This window comes from Scylla paramamosain, chromosome 24 (genome assembly GCF_035594125.1).
Source record: "Scylla paramamosain isolate STU-SP2022 chromosome 24, ASM3559412v1, whole genome shotgun sequence".
Classification (NCBI taxonomy): Eukaryota; Metazoa; Arthropoda; class Malacostraca; order Decapoda; family Portunidae; genus Scylla; species Scylla paramamosain.
In genome coordinates this window covers 1,548,740-1,567,500 of record NC_087174.1, presented here as the reverse complement: position 1 = coordinate 1,567,500, position 18,761 = coordinate 1,548,740, and the positions used below count along the sequence as shown (strand labels likewise).

General features: G+C 44.5%; 1 protein-coding gene across 9 annotated transcripts in view; it reads right to left on the bottom strand.

Annotated features, from left to right (window-relative positions):
- Positions 1–18,761, bottom strand: part of LOC135112560 (nephrin-like) — a 216,705-nt gene that overhangs the window by 3,587 nt on the left and 194,357 nt on the right. The window contains exons 17-21 of one of the 9 annotated variants that reach the window (XM_064027015.1): positions 11,614–11,790; positions 9,971–10,119; positions 4,718–4,831; positions 2,700–2,865; positions 1–1,186 (exon numbers count right to left, since the gene is read on the bottom strand). The exon at positions 1–1,186 is cut by the window's left edge and continues 3,587 nt beyond it. In XM_064027015.1, coding sequence (XP_063883085.1) covers positions 705–1,186; positions 2,700–2,865; positions 4,718–4,831; positions 9,971–10,119; positions 11,614–11,790 — 1,088 coding nt within the window. In that variant the 3' untranslated portion in view covers positions 1–704. Of the gene's footprint in view, positions 1,187–2,699; positions 2,866–4,717; positions 4,832–9,970; positions 10,123–11,613; positions 11,791–11,866; positions 12,113–18,761 lie in introns of all 9 variants that reach the window. The other 8 variants (XM_064027014.1, XM_064027011.1, XM_064027013.1 and 5 more) reach the window with 8 other exon arrangements.

Here is an 18,761-nt window from a genome sequence, read left to right as displayed (position 1 = left end):
GGGCGGCAGCCGTTGCCTACTCCGATGGCGAGATGCCGAGGATATTCCACCTTGCCCTACCGACTGACAAGAGCATATCGACACATGCAACACGTGTAGTAATAAAACAATCTCTTCAACATGAGAGAAATGTTGCGATCTGTGTGTTTGAACAGATCCTTCAGCCGATCTCGATGTTCCTGCAGTGTTCCAGCACTGTACCACATACTCATACACGGATACACCATTTCAAAAATAAATTATGCCAAATGCATGTTAAAGCCGTTAATTTTCCTTGATTCCCACAATATTATGAAGGAATTAATCAAATGCGATTGTAGTAACTATCATAATATATGTCTGGAGTAATCTTTGGTTATTTAAGCAAGTCTGCGAAGAGTCCTATATATAGTCTATTCTCCCTGAAGTCGCGATGGCTGGTTTCTACCAGCAAACACGGCACAGCTCGACTTTCGCCAGGTAAGGTCGCCCAGCGGCCTGACGAGTGACTTTCTTCCTTCTTTCTTTCTTTCTTTCTTGTGTGTGTGTGTGTGTGTGTGTGTGTGTGTGTGTGTGTGTGTGTGTGTGTGTGTGTGTGTGTGTGTGTCTGTGTGTGTGTGTCCTTAGGTCGTCTATGCCTACCAGCTGAGACAAAGCCCTCTTCTCGGAGAAGCGTAATTCCACGTATTCGCCGCCCATCCCGTAAGAAACGGGTCTGCTTACAGTCATACTAAATGACCCTCGAGATCCGATTCACTGTATGTGGAGGGAGAGGGGTTGGGGTTGAAGGTAGAGAGGCTCGTCGGCTGCACTCTGAGGTCCCCATTTCTATTGGAGAAGTCGGTGACGGCGATGACAGGATGGTCTATTGTGATGGAGTGGGGGTCTAACGTGAGGCTCGGGTGTTCTGAGGGAATAGAATGCTGTTCCAGGCCTAGAGAGGGAGGAGGGTCCGAGTCTAACCCTAATGACTGCAGGGCGTGCGAGTGGTCTCTTCCTTCCACGCTTATACTTCCCATGTCCGCCGGGTAGCCATGGCCGTGGTCGTGAAGCCCCAGGGTCACGGAGGGCCCTCCAGCGTGGTACTGGGCTGCACCGTTAGGGACACCTGTAGGAGAAGGTGTGTACGAGAAGCTAAGGTACCCTCTGGTTTCAGGAGAAGTGCTGTAATGTGTAGCGCGGGAAGGTGGCCGAGGAGTCACTTTGCCTGCAAGAGAAGAAAACAAATCGAGGAATAATCCACCTGCGCAGCAAACATTCGTGACGCTACTGAAGAAGAGAAAAGGTAATGTTAGGAAGAGTATCTTTGACGATGATACGCAGAAAGAACAGGTGTGATGTCAACAGTTTACACACGTGAGGTGAGGAGGCAGAGAAGGGATTTCTGGTACTGAGAGAGGTAGAAAAGTATTAGAGTAAAAATAATCATGTTGCATATGGAGATCCACAGCCTCGCGTGTCACAACTCCATCATCTCTTCTTACTTAGGTGTAAAAATACAGATGCAATACTCACATTCACAGTTACACACACACACACACACACACACACACACACACACACACACACGTACATACAGAAGGAAACAAAAAAAAGATAATGAGGCAATTTTTCCTGGGTATCGGTAATGATATGGCTTAGTCACATAAAAAAAAAACTGAAGCTTGCCCTTGTTTCCTCTTTTTTTTCTAACGGATAAAAAAAAATAAAGCTTTAGTAATAAAAGGAAAAATGCTGAAGATTAAATTTAAAAAGTGGCAACTATGAGACCGTACTATATTTTTTACTTCTCCCCTCTTTCTCTCTCTCTCTCTCTCTCTCTCTCTCTCTCTCTCTCTCTCTCTCTCTCTCTCTCTCTCTCTCTCTCTCTCACACACACACACACACACACACACACACACACACACACACAAGAAATAACTCTTCATTAAAGCTATAAGTAAACTTGTCACGTGTTGCATGTGAGCTGAAGGTAGAAAAGCTGCATAAATACTCTACAATTATATATGTACCATGAGAGAGAGAGAGAGAGAGAGAGAGAGAGAGAGAGAGAGAGAGAGAGAGAGAGAGAGAGAGAGAGAGAGAGAGAGAGAGAGAGAGAGAGAGAGAGTCGGGTACTTCACAAAATCGAGGAGGAAATACACAGGTTTGAAAGGAGCGTCCCTGCAATAGAGAGAAAGAGAAGTGAGGGAGAAAGTGACGCGAGGGAAATAACGAAACAGAGAAAAAGTAGAAGGGGAGAGGAGCGAAGAGAGGAATGAAAGGATGCAGCAGACGGCTCCTTCTGAATAACAAGGCGGAGAGGAGAAATGCAACACTCCTAGTTTGACACGATTACTGGAAAAGAAGAAAAACAAGGAAAGGAGAAAGAAGGAAAGAAGGAAAGAAAGGAAGGAAAATAGAAAGACAGAATGAATGAATGAAAGAAGAAAAAGGACAACAACAACAACAGCAACAACAACAACAATAACAAGAGGAAGGAAAGGCAGGAGGAGGAGGAGGAGGAGGAAGAGGAGTCATAACAAATCAACAGTGGAAACAGCAATACATAAAGATGGAGCAAAGAGAAGAATTATTCACGAGATGACACACTTCTACATATTAAAATAAACATCACAGAAAATACAAAATCATCCTGCAAAACAAACATCCCAGAGCATCAAACGCTGAGCCTTTAATTATTAATCACTCAACGCATCACTAAAAGAATATTTACTTACCTAACTGGTGGTTATAAGCATTTCTTCGGAGGACCTCGGCGTAGTCATCCTCCTGCGGGTCATAGGCGGCGCTAGAGGGCTGAGAGGGGGTCTGGGACGCGTACTCTGGAGGTGGTTCAATCTGGTCTATGAGGTAAGTGGACGCCGCGTGTTTGTGAGTCTGTTCCTGGAATGGGCGAGAGAAGGAGCAAGGTGGTTAGTGGCGGCAGTGGCGGATGGAGTGAAGCAGAGGGAGGGACATGCCTCAGAAGTTCAAGACACCTGTGCTGGATGGAAACGTGAATGAAGATGAGATGAGAGGGACTGGTGATATATATTTCAAGAAAAATATATACAGGTAAATGATGAAAATGAATAAATGTATATGTATCAACACAAAAGAACCAACAAATTACAAAGAAAATGCACGCATGAATGCATGTTAATGAATGTTAACAAATACAGGAACAACGCACATAACACGTGCATGGTAAATAAGGAAACAGAATAAACAGATAAAAAAATAATAATCAACACAACACAACACTGTTTCCGCAATACTGGGAGGTCACAGAACAAGATCTAGAGGAGTTCCTAGCTAAGAGATAAGGAAAACTGTTGACAACGAGACAACCCTACATGGAAGCGACCAGGAACAAAGGGTGACGACGGCCTGGATGAAGCTTGAGGTGAAGGCCAAGGAAGAGGAAAGGTGGTACAGGAGACCTTCGAAATGAAGTGCATGTATTGTTATGATATTGAAGATGACAAGGACAGCTCTACCGCGTACTCTCCGGATGTACCACTGCAGCCATTACATAGCAGTTATGTGAGCGGGTGTGCATGTCAATGATGGAATGTGAAGGTTGTGTAAAGGGCAAAACTAAGGTTGTAAGGACGAGACTTCAATTCTTAAAGGAGTTCTCTGATTGTTCTCGATTTTCCCACATGAACTGAGCGGTGTTTGGGTCGTGACCTCCAGCGTACGGGTCATGCACTCGAGGGGAGGGAGGGGGGGGAGGGAAGGAAGCATGACACGAAGGTTCATTAGTAAGTTAGTGAGCAGAATGCGTGACCAGTAAAACCTCCTTCATTAGCTGGGCTGGCAGACTCCGTTCTATTTCTTTTCACATATACATTTATTTCTTCCCCACGCACGCACGAGAGCACAGACATCTACTTCTCTCATCCCCCCCCAACACACACACACACACACACACACACACACACACACACACAAACACACACACGCTTGGCAAACCTTACATTTGAGACCGTTTAAGTTGCAGAACGCGTAGGTAACTGAAACTGTATTATTGTTGTTTAAAAGACAGTAGTGAGTGAAACAATCTGAGAGCGGAACCATCTGATAATCTCCCCAGCGCCCTGTTTCTACGTCTGCTCCGCCAACACCGATCTATTTCCTATGTTTACCCCGATGTAATATTGAAGGAGAGCAAACAAGTCTCTGGATACTGTAAATCTATAACCCTTGGCAGTCTTCTTTCAACATATATTCTATCACGTAGCTCTGTTCTTATCCCGCCTCTCTCTCTCTCTCTCTCTCTCTCTCTCTCTCTCTCTCTCTCTCTCTCTCTCTCTCTCTCTCTCATCCATCACCTGCTATCGCTTCCCATCTTGACAACCTGAACGAGCTAGAGGGGGAACAAGTTAGGATAAAATTACACTGCTTCACGCTACCTCACATATATCTCTTCCTGTGTTCATTTCTGGGCTTCATCTATAATTATGTTGTCTTTCTGTCGCACTGTCTTCCCCCTTTCCTCGCCCTGCAGACGCCCAAACACAGAGGGACAGAGAGACAGTGTCATCACGTCAGGCTCCCCCAATCTCGCCGGGACATCAGCCGATACGCACACAACCCAAAACCATTTATCACTTCGCGCTGCCAATCCACAGAAACAGCCTCGAGCCGGCGGTCCAATGAATGAGGTTGGACTGGATCACAGAGGGAGCAGCTCCAACACCAGTAGCCGCAATGAGGACATATGGGAGGGAGGGTTCATGGCGACACTTACACAACCACAGGGAAGGCCACAGTGAAGGCCACAGTGGTCATAGAGGAAGACATGGTCATGGAGAAAGTGAACCTGACAGGGAGTGAAGTGGTGACAGGCTGAGGTGGCGGGGCCCTGAGGATGGAAAACAGTGCAGACGGCAGCGATGTGTGAAGCTGCAGGTGTGGTCTTATATCTATTATGCATGAGCTACAAAAGACCAACCTAAGAGACATCGTCAATCAACATAATTTTAATCGGATTCTTTGAAGAAGCACTGAAAGGGAAGATATACAGTATTCTTGAATATTTCACAGTCAATATTTGAGGACTCTCTCTCTCTCTCTCTCTCTCTCTCTCTCTCTATCTCTCTCTCTCTCTCTCTCTCTCTCTCTCTCTCTCTCTCTCTCTCTCTCTCTCTCTCTCTCTCTCTCTCTCTCTCTCTCTCTCTCTCTCTTTCTCTCTCTCTCTCTCTCTTCACACACACACACACACACACACACACACACACACACGGAAAACATATCATGGCACCGTCTATACAGAAGAAAGAAAAAGAAAAGAAAAAAAAACGAATATATATGTAGACAGATTGACATAACAAGGTTTGACGGAAACTATTCTAGGTCAATGCGATGGTATATGATAAGGAATGAAAGAAATGAAGGGGAAAGGAAAGAAACACGAAGCAAACAACAAGAACGGAAGTCGGGTGATGACAGACAGCACAGGAATAATAAGGCGACAGGAAGCACGAAACGAGGAGATACGATCAGATGATAAACAAGATATGCGGTAATGCATCCTTTGATGTGCATAGGGAAACATAAAAATGAGAAATATATTGTAAAGAGAGGGGGAAACTATCAAATTCTACCCGTGCTATCCATTATAATTCTTCCAGGTTGGGATGAAGAACGAAAGTGTGTGTGTGTGTGTGTGTGTGTGTGTGTGTGTGTGTGTGTGTGTGTGTGTGTGTGTGTGTGTGTGTGTGTGTGTACAGCATCGGGAATATCTTACAGTTATTGGTAGGGTCCTGTCCGTGGCGCGCAGAGTTACACCACCGTAAAGTATTTTCTTTCATGAGTTTAATCCAATATCCGCGTCCGCTTGGTGTGGATATTTGATGCTCCGACAGTCACGGCCGAGTTTATGTCTGGACCACCAGATTCTAATATTTGAAAATGTGGGTTTTCCCCTTATCTCTTTGGGTAAGCTAAGTAGGCTTTATTTCAGTTTAGTCTTAAAGTGATTTTACTCTTTTACAGCCAATTTCAAGGCCCTGTTTAAGATAAATAGAAAACATACAACACATTTTACTATTGATATTTTTGTGTGTGTGCGTTTTTAGGACCAATGATATTTTTTTGACAAACATTTGCAGTCAATTTCTACTGTTATGATATATAAAAATACGAATCCATGAGTTTTGTCTCCGTTTCAGCTAAAAATAAAAATATAAAAAGAAAACTTGCCAAAACACTTCATATTTCTCTCAAATCACTGCGTACAGCACTCCGCAGCTTGCATCACGGCGTGAGGGCGAGGTACGTACACATTCCTGCGTGTTCGACTGCTGTGTAAAGATACTACCAGATGATTTTTTTTTTTTTCCCTGGTTTGAGTATTTAAAACATGAAGCTGCTTTCCCATTTGTGACTCTCTCTCTCTCTCTCTCTCTCTCTCTCTCTCTCTCTCTCTCTCTCTCTCTCTCTCTCTCTCTCTCTCTCTCTCTGTATCCCGGGCCATTGGGCGTGTCATGACCTGGAAAACACAAACCAGTACTCTACTTCCTCATGATTGTTTTTTTCCCTTTTCCCTGGAAAGCTAAATTGTCCATGGCTATTTATATTCGCGCCCTTCCGCCTCACTGTCTGCTTGTGTCTGGCTTCCCTGTCTCGCTCGTCTCCCTCCAGACAAGAGACACATGTTAAAAAAAATAATTTAATTGGTAAGGCCGTCAATACGAGGCTATTGCTTCATCTTGATGTTTATGTAATGTTACGTATTGCATTATTTAATCTCAGTCATAATGTCAGGTATATGAATAGAAGCATGAAATACTCGCTAAACTACGTAACCAGCATGAGATATGGAAGCTAGGATCAATAGGAAACCTCATCCACAATAAAGCTTTGATACTTTTTTCCCACATGACAACCTATTACCTTGTAGCTTTGTCCCAACTTGCTATGGGTCACGTGATATTGGTCAAATTGATAGTCAAGCGTAAAAGCGCAGCTCTTTATCGCTAGCGGTCGTAAGTCGGAGATATAAGGAGTGTCAGACCTTAAATTCTGACAATAGCACCATAAGCTTGGAACCTATATCGACCAAATGGCGGTGTTTTCCCCTCAGTGTTTTTCTTCCCCCTGACAGGCGTTTTAGAGGCGAGGTTCCAGCTGTCTACTGGTCGCTCCTCCATTCGAGTTACGAAGAAAACGAGGCATGTGAATAGAGGAAGCCCGTCAGCCGATCGCTTATTGGTCTGAAGTTTACGGAATGGCGGGATCCCTCATTTGCTCTCCACGCTGTCTTAACTAAAGCGTCCATCTAAGTGTGGGAGACCTAACTGTCTGTCTCAGGATACTGTAGGGGGTCCATCCTGCTTTCATTGCTCATTGTTATTCTATTTTTTTTTAATCATAAAGTTTAACGGTATTATGAAAGTTCAGAAATAAAAGGAAGTAGCATTATGTTTCGTTTAATATGAACTCATATGATACACGATTTATTTTATTTCCCTCTATGGGTTTGTGAGAAACGAAGGTCAGAGGTCCGCCACGCCAGGCCGCCGCGTGAGAGGGCGAGCATTTGGTGTAGTGGCGGCGGCGGCAAACAGGCGAATTAGTGCTCTCGGTGGGAGAAAAATTGGTGGCGTCAGCCTGGGCACCGACACTCCACGCTAAATCACGAAATTTGTTCCTTATCCGCCCCTCCCCTTCTGCCTCGTTTATCCTTTCTGATTTTCCTCTTATGTTCCCCTTCACCTTTTCGTATTTATCTCCCATCGCCTCTGCCTCCCTCGTCCCTCTCCCGGCCCACGCTAAGAGCGCCTCTCACCACGCTGAAAGAGGCGCTATTTTCCATATATCCTAAATTACGCCTCTACATACGAAAGCAATTTTCTGTTATAATCATAAACCATTTCATAAACAAAATTGCCGGATATAACCCTCGGCCTCCTCCCTTGTGAACACTGACATTAACCACTTAAAATTAAATTTGAATTTCCCATTAAGGTGTTAGGCCAATGAGCATTACCATTATTCTCGTCCTTATGGTCCTGATGAGCGACGCTTTACACGGCAGAACGTTTATAAAAGTGAGCATAGAAATATAATACGATGAGCATATTTCATAACTTTGCATTAAAAACATTAACTTTTTAATGGAAAAATAAATAAGAATTTCTTACAGGTCACGGATCCATTTGTGTGTGTGTGTGTGTGTGTGTGTGTGTGTGTGTGTGTGTGTGTGTGTGTGTGTGTGTGTGTGTGTGTGTGTGTGTGTGTGTGTGTGTGTGTGTGTGTGTGTGTGTGTGTGTGTGCATCCCCCATTACATATACAGACATCCGTGATCTTGTTGTATAGTACTGGGAGAGAGAGAGAGAGAGAGAGAGAGAGAGAGAGAGAGAGAGAGAGAGAGAGAGAGAGAGAGAGAGAGAGAGAGAGAGAGAGAGAGAGAGAGAAAATGACGTCTCGATGAGAGTACCCAACACTTTCCATGCCAAAAAGGCTGCGACATGAATCACGGTTTCTAAAGCCACGTCGGTTCACGCAACTAAAACGAATAAACTATTGCTGCAAAAATGAAGTAGCATGCAAGTCAAATTGCTTCTAGATCCAAACGGGAAGGCTTTCCACTATGTGCCACTTCGGCCTTTCCACCAAACGAACACAACTGTGCATACGCCCCGAGTCAAATAAAGCAAATTACGGGTCACTGTCGTGCAAGTGGCGTGGTGGCGGCAGTGGTGGTGGTGGTGGTGGTGGTGTACAGCCGCAGTGCCCGCGTGGGTGCGCGCTGGTCTGTGGCGTGTGGCGGCACCTGGCGGCGACGACCATGGTGTGGAAACAACCTTATGTGTAGGGCTTCCGTTTTAATGAAATTTACTTAGCAGCGCGGAAATAAATTAATATCAAGCTGATTACAAAACTAATTAGCAGACACACTCTTTCACCTTTGAACTGCTCGTGACAGTATCAGCGAACGATCGAAGCCGCAGGAATAAAACGCAGGGAAAACCCGAAAAAGTTATGCCATACTGTAAAATAGTTTGATTTTGGACTAGGAAATATTTTTAGTATTTGGGAGCCAAAGTGATATGTATATATGTATTACGGAGGGTGCCCTCTAAATGCAGGAAAACGCAGTGAAAAGTCAGAATTTACCAGACATGGACAGTTTGGAATATCGGTGGTGACGCAAAATTGATAACACAGAGATTCCCGCCACCGCGAAATATTTGGAATGTGGGATATCGTCCGGACCAGCGGGCCAGCACAACGCCCCGTATAAAGCAAACACGGAAACAAAAACAGGGACAAAAGTTACACCAGGTATTACTTATTTATCTTTGTCCAATGAATACATTCGTGCGGAAGGAGACGACCTGAAACACACACACACACACACACACACACACACACACACACACACACGGAAAGTACTAAATACTAAATAACGAACAGAGGAGCACACGCCAGGAGACACTGCGACTGGCTACATGACCCTGCCTCGGTGTGCCTTCATCACTCTTCCTCCATTCCTTTAGACACATTAACTCACACTAGCCATCATAAAAGTTGTAAAATATAAACATGTTGAAAGAAGCGACAATTTTCACGGCGGCAGTAGCAGCGGCCTTTAGGTTGATTAGAACACGGCTGGTTCGTGGCCAAGACCAACGAGCTCTTACTCAGATTACCAGCTGGACACGCAATAACGATTCACTTTTCTTGAGCCCAACCGTGATTCAAGGGGCGATGGTTTTTATAAGGGTATTAAGGCCGGAGCGGGACGATGGAACCCCTTTCATTTCTTAGTAGCGGCATTTTCATTTCGGCTACTTTTAATTCCCATTAATTTCTCCCTCCCTTTAGTCTGAATAACCGTTATTATTCTTTTCCCCTTCCCCATTTCTAAAAGCGTATATTTTTTTTTCTTTCCAGAGACTTCTTCACACATTTATATGATCATTTAAAATTCTCTCAGAAAGCCGGCATCTTTTCCTTCTCTCACTCCGTCACTCCTCGAACATTTGTACTCACCTCATAGTCCACCACGGAGTCCTCCTGCGTGTACGACTCACGACTCTTCTCGGAGATGGAGGACAAGGTTTCCCCGACCACCGTGTCGTTGTAGGAGGACGGCGCGTACATGGTGTTGGTGGTACTCTTGCTGCTTGCCTGGTCGCTGCCTTCTGTGCCAAAGGGGGGGAAAGAAATGGGAAAAGTTAATCATGCTCCTTCTAGCACCCAATGGTAATGCTTAAGATTAACAGTATACACACACACACACACACACATACACACACACACACACACACAAAGAGCAGAAGAGCGAAACCTGAAGCTCCAATACCCAGATCCTTTCTTGAGTGATCGACAAATAGATATTTTTTTTTTTTTTTTTGGTATGTTTTTATACACTGACACACACAGTAGTAGAACCAACAACAGCAGCAGTAGCAACAGCAGCAGCGAACAGAGAGATAGTGGGGCCGCGGTGGTGCTGGGCCACACATCTTAGCAAGTATCTGAATATCCTGAAGCGCTATTAAAGATGCCCTACACTGTTACCAAACATGTATAAGGGGCTATTCTCTCGGATTTACATAGCATTCGTATTTTCAGTTTGAATAATGGTGGAAAAAGGATCTGGGTAGCGGTCTGAGGGAAGCCCGCGCTTCAAAACTAAAAATAGGGAAGGTTGTTAAGAAAAAAAAAAAACAAGAGAAATATAGGAAAAGTCCGAAGTGCAATTTGGTGGCCAGACTCTTCGTAGATCTGGGATGTCCCTATGATGAAAGATGAGGTGGAGAAGGAGGAGTAGAAGGAGGAAGACGAGTATTAGGGATGGCATAACGCTAGACAGGCTTAACATGAGGCTACCTAATGTTGTAAACCTAAGAAGACTAAATATTTGAACCACACTCTCAAGGACAGGCCAGAAAAATGGTAGGCGCCCTCCCCTTCAACCTCTTCTGCCAGGAAAAAAAAAAGACCCTTAGGAGGAGGGGAAGCACGAGTCGAAAAATCTGGGGAAGATAATGAGGCTATGGAAATAGAAAAAAAATCCAAACCAAGGAAAAAGAGTAACGGGAAGAAGATAGGAAGGAAGGAAGGGCGGGAATAGGGCGGAGGTGAGCGCTGAAGAATGAGGAAATAAGGAGATAAAGGAACATTGTGAACATATATTGCGGTGAGAGTGATGCAGCGAATGAAAGGAGGGGGAAGGAAAGGATTTAATAGGGGAGGGTGAGAAAGATTAAGCGACACGTTAGGAGGTCGTAAATATATATGAAGATTGAGGCCTAAATTAAGAGACATATAATTCTCCCATGAAAACAGAGATGAGCCACGAGAGGGAAGGCTTGCAAGGAGAGGAGGCAAAAAAATGTATCGGGGATGAAAACATTATACGCGCTTCACTGTGTCCTAAGGAAGTTCTGAATTTGCGCATGAAAGAATCTGCCCGAGCGGCGGAATAGACGGGGAGAAATTTATGTGCGTCTGGGAGAGAGGAAGGAGAGGAATGGGTCACGCGGGAGCTGATTGGGAGAATGGGGGTCAAAGGGCAACGTATTCGGAAGAAAAGGAGGTGGAGGAGGAAGAGGAGGAGGAAAAAGAGAAGAAAATTTGCGGGAAGAGAAAAGAGAAAGATCGTGTTGGTGTGGTGGGCGGGATCCTACCATCTTCTCTTCTCTTGCCTCGCTTTCTGCGGATAAGGCAGATAACGAGAGCAATGTTGATGATGACGACCATGGTGCCGACGATGGCAACCACGATGATGATCAGCTTGGGCAGCTCTCCCCGTCCCCCCAACACCTGGTTCAGAAGCAGCTCTCGGTCACCTAGGAGAGGCTGGCCTGGAGGGGGTGAGGAGAAAATGGGGTCCTGTAGAGAAGAGTTAGACGCAACACGGTTTGGAAACAGAAGACTCACCTTGCGTGGTTGAGATCGGGAGAGCCTTGGGCATAGTGGACGCCGATATGGAAGGCGGGGGCGTCTTTTTGGTGGGGGGAGATGCCCTCTTGTTGCGTCTCCGTCTAACTATACAGACAATGGCAGAGACGTTGAGAGCAAGCAAGGCAGTGGCAACGAGCACTATGATGACCACCCAAAGGCCAGGGAGTTTGGAAGCCTCCTTGCCCACATTGGAGGAGGGCACGGGCGTGGGCGGGGCCTCGCCTGCGTGGGTAGAAGGAGAGAAAGCAAGGGTCACACCGGAGCATGCACAGACCTTGCACTTGCATTGGGGTGTGGTGTGTTTGGGGGCTCAGCTGCTTGGTGCACACATGGAGGCAAAACTTTCTGCTAACTTCCCTTCACAATCTGTTTATCTATTTACTAATCTGATTGCAAATGGCGTATATACAAATAAATACCTACATATTAAAAACACTGCTGATATTCATTTAGGCAGACACCATGTAGTCGAATGCTTGGTTTATACCAGTTCTGGCAATAATGTCGCCGCATATACAAGCGCATGACAACTTTAATGTCACACAATAATACCCGTCCATTTTTGTTTTCATTTGTTTTGAAACCTTTTTTATGTGACAATGAGGCTTCCCATGTACGATTTTACCTGATAACCCTTTCATCACACTCATCATTCACGCGAAATAATAGTAATTTTCCTCCATCCAGCCGCATTCATCCCCCGCCCCTCCCCCACACCAGACAGCGGTGGTGCCCCGAGAGCGTTAGGAACAGTACAGCTAAAGAGGAACGTTTCGCCTTAAAGGCCGACACCCCAGGACGGCGCCCCGTCCCTCACGCCGTATCTTACCCGTCGCTCCTCCGCCTAACTTAATGTTGTTCATTTTCTGCTGATTTGCAGAACACGACCTGACTTAAATACAACACAATGAGACTGAATGGGCCAAGTTAGACGACGGCAAACCAAGAAAACTTTAATATTAGACTCCCGAAGAAGGATGTAAGGGTGGAGACACCAGAGAGAGGAAACAAAGAGACAAAATTTTGTCCCACACAGTTTAAATATCACGTATTCGCTGACAACCCAGCGCCGGCACTAGAGGCTTACGAATGGGGGAGGAAATTAAGGAAAATTTATCACAGCCATATTGTCGCAAATAGACAAGAAATGAGGAAGACAAAAACTATATTAATAGTCGAGAGGCTCATATGCACTTTGTCCCAAATGGAAAACGAAGGCGCTCAGTGTGACACAGAGGGAAGGTAGGGATAACAGCAAGACCTATGGGCCATCCCGCACCACCTGAGAGGGACACGGAGATTACCTTCACGAGACACAAGGAGAAGGAGGAGGAGGAGGAGGAGGAGGAGAAGGGGGATGAGAATGAGGAGGAAGAGGAAGACAAGGCGGGCTAGTGAAGGAAGTGGGAGAGAGAACAGGACCAAGAGATATCCTCAGGCGACAATATCTTCCTGCATCCTCCCTTCCACCAGCTCTGCTTTGCTCTCTGTCTCTCTCTCTCACTCTCTCTCTCTCACTTTCTCTCTCTCTCTCTCTCTCTCTCTCTCTCTCTCTCTCTCTCTCTCTCTCTCTCTCTCTCTCTCTCTCTCTCTCTCTCTCTCTCTCTCTCTCTCTCTCTCTCTCAGGTCCGAACTAAATCAGCTTAGTGATTCCTTCCCGCGAGGGGATTTCCTTCAAGAACCCAAGGAGTTGTAATGTTCACTCTACTTTTTCCTTGACATTCTATAATATGACTTGGGAACGTTTTACCAAGTTGCCTATCGGGGCGGCGATGCGCTGCTCACTGCTCGAAGCTGTTGATATTATCCTACTTGTTTTTTCGTACTCAGTTTGGTCACAGTTTGATTTATCTGAAAGTGAGTCCTTGAGGGAAAGTTTATGTGTGTGGAGAGATGCGGAGGAATCTCAAGTTATTATTATAGATATACGTAGCACTACTCTCTCTCTCTCTCTCTCCCTCACACACTGTAGGTACATTACATTTTCGCACGTATTCCCTTTCTTCACTATCTCAACTATTTTTAAAGGGGAAACCTACACGACTTCCTCCTAACATTAATATTACCGCAACCCATTCCATAAAAGAGCTGGATAATTAATCTAAGTTAGGCAATGTTGTACCGCCAGAGAGTATGAGGGCTTTCCGGACTGTGGTCAGAGGTTTCCGAGTCAAAACACTCCCGAGAGAGAGAGAGAGAGAGAGAGTGTTGGGAGGAAAGGAAAATTGAAGCGAACTCCACCATCCTGAAGGTCACGGAACATCTGGTCTCTCCCGCCAGAAGAAAGTTCCCGCAAAATTGAGCTTAATTCCCTTCGTTTGTAATTTTTAACTTAGAACTCATTTCCTGTTCCTTTGAAGCGTCCCTTAGTCTTTGGGAACCATTTATTACGGTTCCGTGAAAATTATGTATCCCTTTGATGGTCTCTCCACGTGTAGAATTCAGGCCGATGGTAGAAACGGTCTTTGTTCACCGTAATGAAAGAAATATCAGGTTTAAATAATGGCCCAACGCGTGAAAAAAATCCTGTGATTCCCTGAGGTTCTCCTTGGCTAAAAGCGTACCCAAGTGTTTTATGCCGTAATTATATCTTAATTTGCAGTAAAATAATGCGATTAGTGTCCTCCGCTTGCTTTGTTTCGTATTTTGATCCAATTTAGATTGATTTATTTCCCTTGTCATGTCAGACGAGGTGAATATTTTTCCTTTCTCTCTCTCTCTCTCTCTCTCTCTCTCTCTCTCTCTCTCTCTCTCTCTCTCTCTCTCTCTCTCTCTCTCTCTCTCTCTCTCTCTCTCTCGCTGACCTCGTACTTTTAGAATATATTTTCATTAAAGTATTCAACCGTCCACCCTTCCTTTCTCCATTTCCTCGTCAGGACTGCCGTACATCCTCAGGATAACTCCCCCTCTTGTAGAAAAATAAATGAAACACTAAAGCATAACTCTATTTGATTTCCTCTGCATTATATTTTTCCGTCAGGTTCTCTTTGTTTTCCGTCCTTCCCTCCTCGTTCCCCGATACTTCTTCTCTGTCATGCGTAACTCTATTCTTCCGTCCGTCGGTTCACAATATGCTAACGAGATACTCCAGGAAAAGGTTGGAGTATTTCATGCAGAACAAGAGTGTCAGTGAGCGTCTGGACTGGCTTTCTTCTTGGCACACTACGTCACACAACCTTGTGGACCCCCGAGATGGACCGCAGAGACGAGGAGGAGGAGGAGGAGGACGAGGACGAGGAGATAATGTGATGGGAGGAGGATATAGGAAGATACTGCACTAGTGAGCACTGGGGAGAATATTTGTGAAGGACGGTGTGGGTGAGATAAGGATGGAGATTGATGAGCGCGCTTCTCACGGAGGCAAACACGCGGTACTTCAATTTGGAAGCTAAACACTATTCTTTGGAAGGCTGAATATAGTGAGGATGCGTGCAAATATGCTGATAAATATTGAGGGTTATGAGTAGCGCAAAAGTTAAACATGTGGAAAATTTGATATCCACTGCAGAATTACAAACATTTATATACGTGAAATGGAAATAGACAGATAACGCAACGCTTGTAAGATATTGAGTGTGTTTGGAGCCGTAAAATGAATAAAGTCATGTAACGCCAAGGCTTCGTCAGAGCGTGAAACGTTAGAAAAATATATAAATTCAAAATAAGTATTACAATAACGAAGCAGAGTAGTAAATAACTTTTCCAACAGTAAAGAACAGCGATCGTTATTGATTCACAAATTCTAACAACAAATCTTATGCTTGAATAGCAAAAATACAAAGCATATTACATGACTGAGTTTTTATGCCTTGATACGCACAATTCTTATTCCTTAAAAGCACGAGTAAATATGATTGTCCAGTATTTGAGTCTAACAACGACTATAACAAAAATCAAATATAAAGAAGGCAAAGGTTAAGCGAGACTCGTGTGTAGCCCAAGGACACACAATCACACGCTCTCCTCATCATTTCTATAGAAACTTGTTTCCAAATAAAGCTCGGATGCATCGCACTAGGCGGCGTGCAGTGTGCACAGACCTCGACCGCCGGTTTATATCAAATATTCCTAGCATAAAGTAGGGCGGCTAAGGCGAACGATGCCACTGCTGTGATAAACATTGATCCTGTGTCTCGGCGGGCTTGGGACTCCCGGGGTGCGGGGTTCAGGGTAAGACCTCGAACAGATGAGCCAAAGAGTGGGGGACGAGGGAGAGATGGAGGGAGAGGAGGAGGAAGAGGCAGAACGAAGGAAGGGGAGGGAAAGAAGAGAGGGAAACACAACAACTATCTTGCGAAGCACACAGAATATAATTCATGACGTGTGAGATTCTCTCATATTCTCCTTACTCACTCCGCATCTGAGGTGGTTTTCATTTCCTTGGTAAATAATATGATGTTAATAATACTCGTACATTTGTTTGACGTCGCTGAACTCAGAGTAACATGTAGTGTCATATAGCTTCGTAATTTTCATTTCCTTGCTTTCCTAATCATATTTTTCTTGTGTCATTACTATTTTTCACCCAAAATGCCTTCCCCATTTCCACGTTTTGTGCCTCGGTTCATATTCTCCTAAAGCGTGCCTTTCGCGCACTCCCAAAGACCGAGTCTATGGAGGATGTAAGCGAGAACCTGACAACTGTTACCAAAGTTATGGCATAAACTGTTTTAGAAAATGGAATCTTAAATAAAATTGGATTCCCCAAACACTGAATCGTCTTGACGTTATATCTACCCATTTTTTAAGCAAATTAAAAGCATTCTATCTATCTATCTATCTATCTATCTATCTATCTATATATATATATATATATATATATATATATATATATATATATATATATATATATATATATATATATATATATATATATATATATATATATATATATATATATATATATATATATATATATATATATGCTTAAACCTGCACTGTAGCAAACCCTTCACAACAAGGACGTTTTTTTTCATTTTCCATTTTTTTACAGGCATGTCCGGTCGTCAAACAGTGAATGGAAGAGATCACAGCGGAAGAAAGAAAAGAGGAAGTCAGAGGAGTGAAGAAGGGAACGAGAAGACTGAAAAGCGGAGAGGAGAAAGGGGAAGCTATGAAAATTTAAAGAGAGTGAGAGAGAAGCGAAGAGGAAGGAGGTTGTAAAAAGTGCCGTGCAGGAAGCAAGGATGGAGGAATGGCCGGAAGAAAAGACGGGAGCTAAATACGAGAGAGAGAGAGAGAGAGAGAGAGAGAGAGAGAGAGAGAGAGAGAGAGAGAGAGAGAGAGAGAGAGAGAGAGAGAGAGAGAATAAATAAAAATATCCTGGTGTGCAATATAACCAGCAGAGCCTTAGATCAGCAAGCCGCGGACGACCAATGGCGAGTCGAGAATAACTTCATAAATTCGGAAATAACCATTTGTCTGTCCCGTGGAGGTTTGGGATTAATTTTCAATACAGCTTAATTCAGGCAATCGATACGCTCTCAGGTGGGCCAAGTAAATTACCGTGTTCATTATGCAATTCGACTCATGCCGCTGGAAATATTGAAGTGTATTGATACAAGGAGTAAATATACCACCCAATGTATCGCTCCCATTCTCCCCTCGACGCCGGTATACCGAAATATATTATACTCTTGAATGCCTCGATATATATTCCTTACGTATAAACAGGCCATTTAAGTTTTCCATTAAATCTGAAGTTAATAGATAGGCCTCCCATTAAGCGATTTACTGCGCGATATTTCCCTAGTCTTTCACGGGGGACGGCAGTGCATCAATCTCAACTTCAGATATTTGCCACGATGAATCACGTGACCGATGCAATTGTGAACAGAGACGAAAAGAAAGTTGGCATTAACTGTGTCCTGCGTGACTGAAGGAGTAGGAGGAGGAAGAGGAAGAGGAAGAGGAAGAGAAAGAGCAGGAGCAGGAGAAGGACAAGGGGCAGAGATGTAATAAAAGGAAAATAAGGAACGAGAAACAAAATGAAAGATGACTTGAGATAGAAAAGATACAGACATGGACGGGATATTGAAAAGGAGAAGGTAGAAGAGGGGTGAAGTTTGGAGTGGCCGCAGCGGTCCACGAAGTAATCCCAGCGTCCATGGCAGGATTGAAGAGGATTTGTAGAAGCTCTGGCCAGCATCCATGAACGGATCCAATGCTTTATGGAAGGATCTGGCGGTTCATAAGAGGATCCCACCTGGCTGACCGAGAGACTGGCGGGGAACCGAACGCGGATTTATGTAATGCTTAAGACGGCGTGTACCTCGTGTAACCTTCTCGCCCCACGTCGGAAACCCGAGGAGGAGAGATGGAAAGTCAGAATTACGTAGGGAAAGTCACCATTGGCATCCACATTCCAGCCATCACCTCCAGGCACCAGCGGATGAGGGTTTCAATGGAAGGTAGATAGTAAAATGTGTATAAAATATTTCCCTTTTCTTCACAATTCTCATACTTGGTTTATCCCATTGTAACACCCTCGATCCCCCTCATCCCTCATCGCGGCCTTACAGCGAGGGGGCGAATCCATCTCCGGCGGCATTACGAGAAGAAATAGCAAGCAGATTTCCGTAATGTCACCCGCTCACGCCCCATCACCACGCACCCATCGCGATGAGGCCATTTATATCTCATTATCATAATTCACTTCGCACACTCCAGTTGTAAATCCGCAGGCCAAGTGCGGACCTTCCAGAGACTCAGGTCAATAAATCTGGAACTCGCTGTCCTGTGCAAGGCTTTCATTCCCATCGCCTCCTGCAAACAAGCGTCTGCGTCACTGGCTCTTTCGGCTCCTCGTTTTGTTTTCATTCGTAACGTTTAGTTCTCTCTCTCTCTCTCTCTCTCTCTCTCTCTCTCTCTC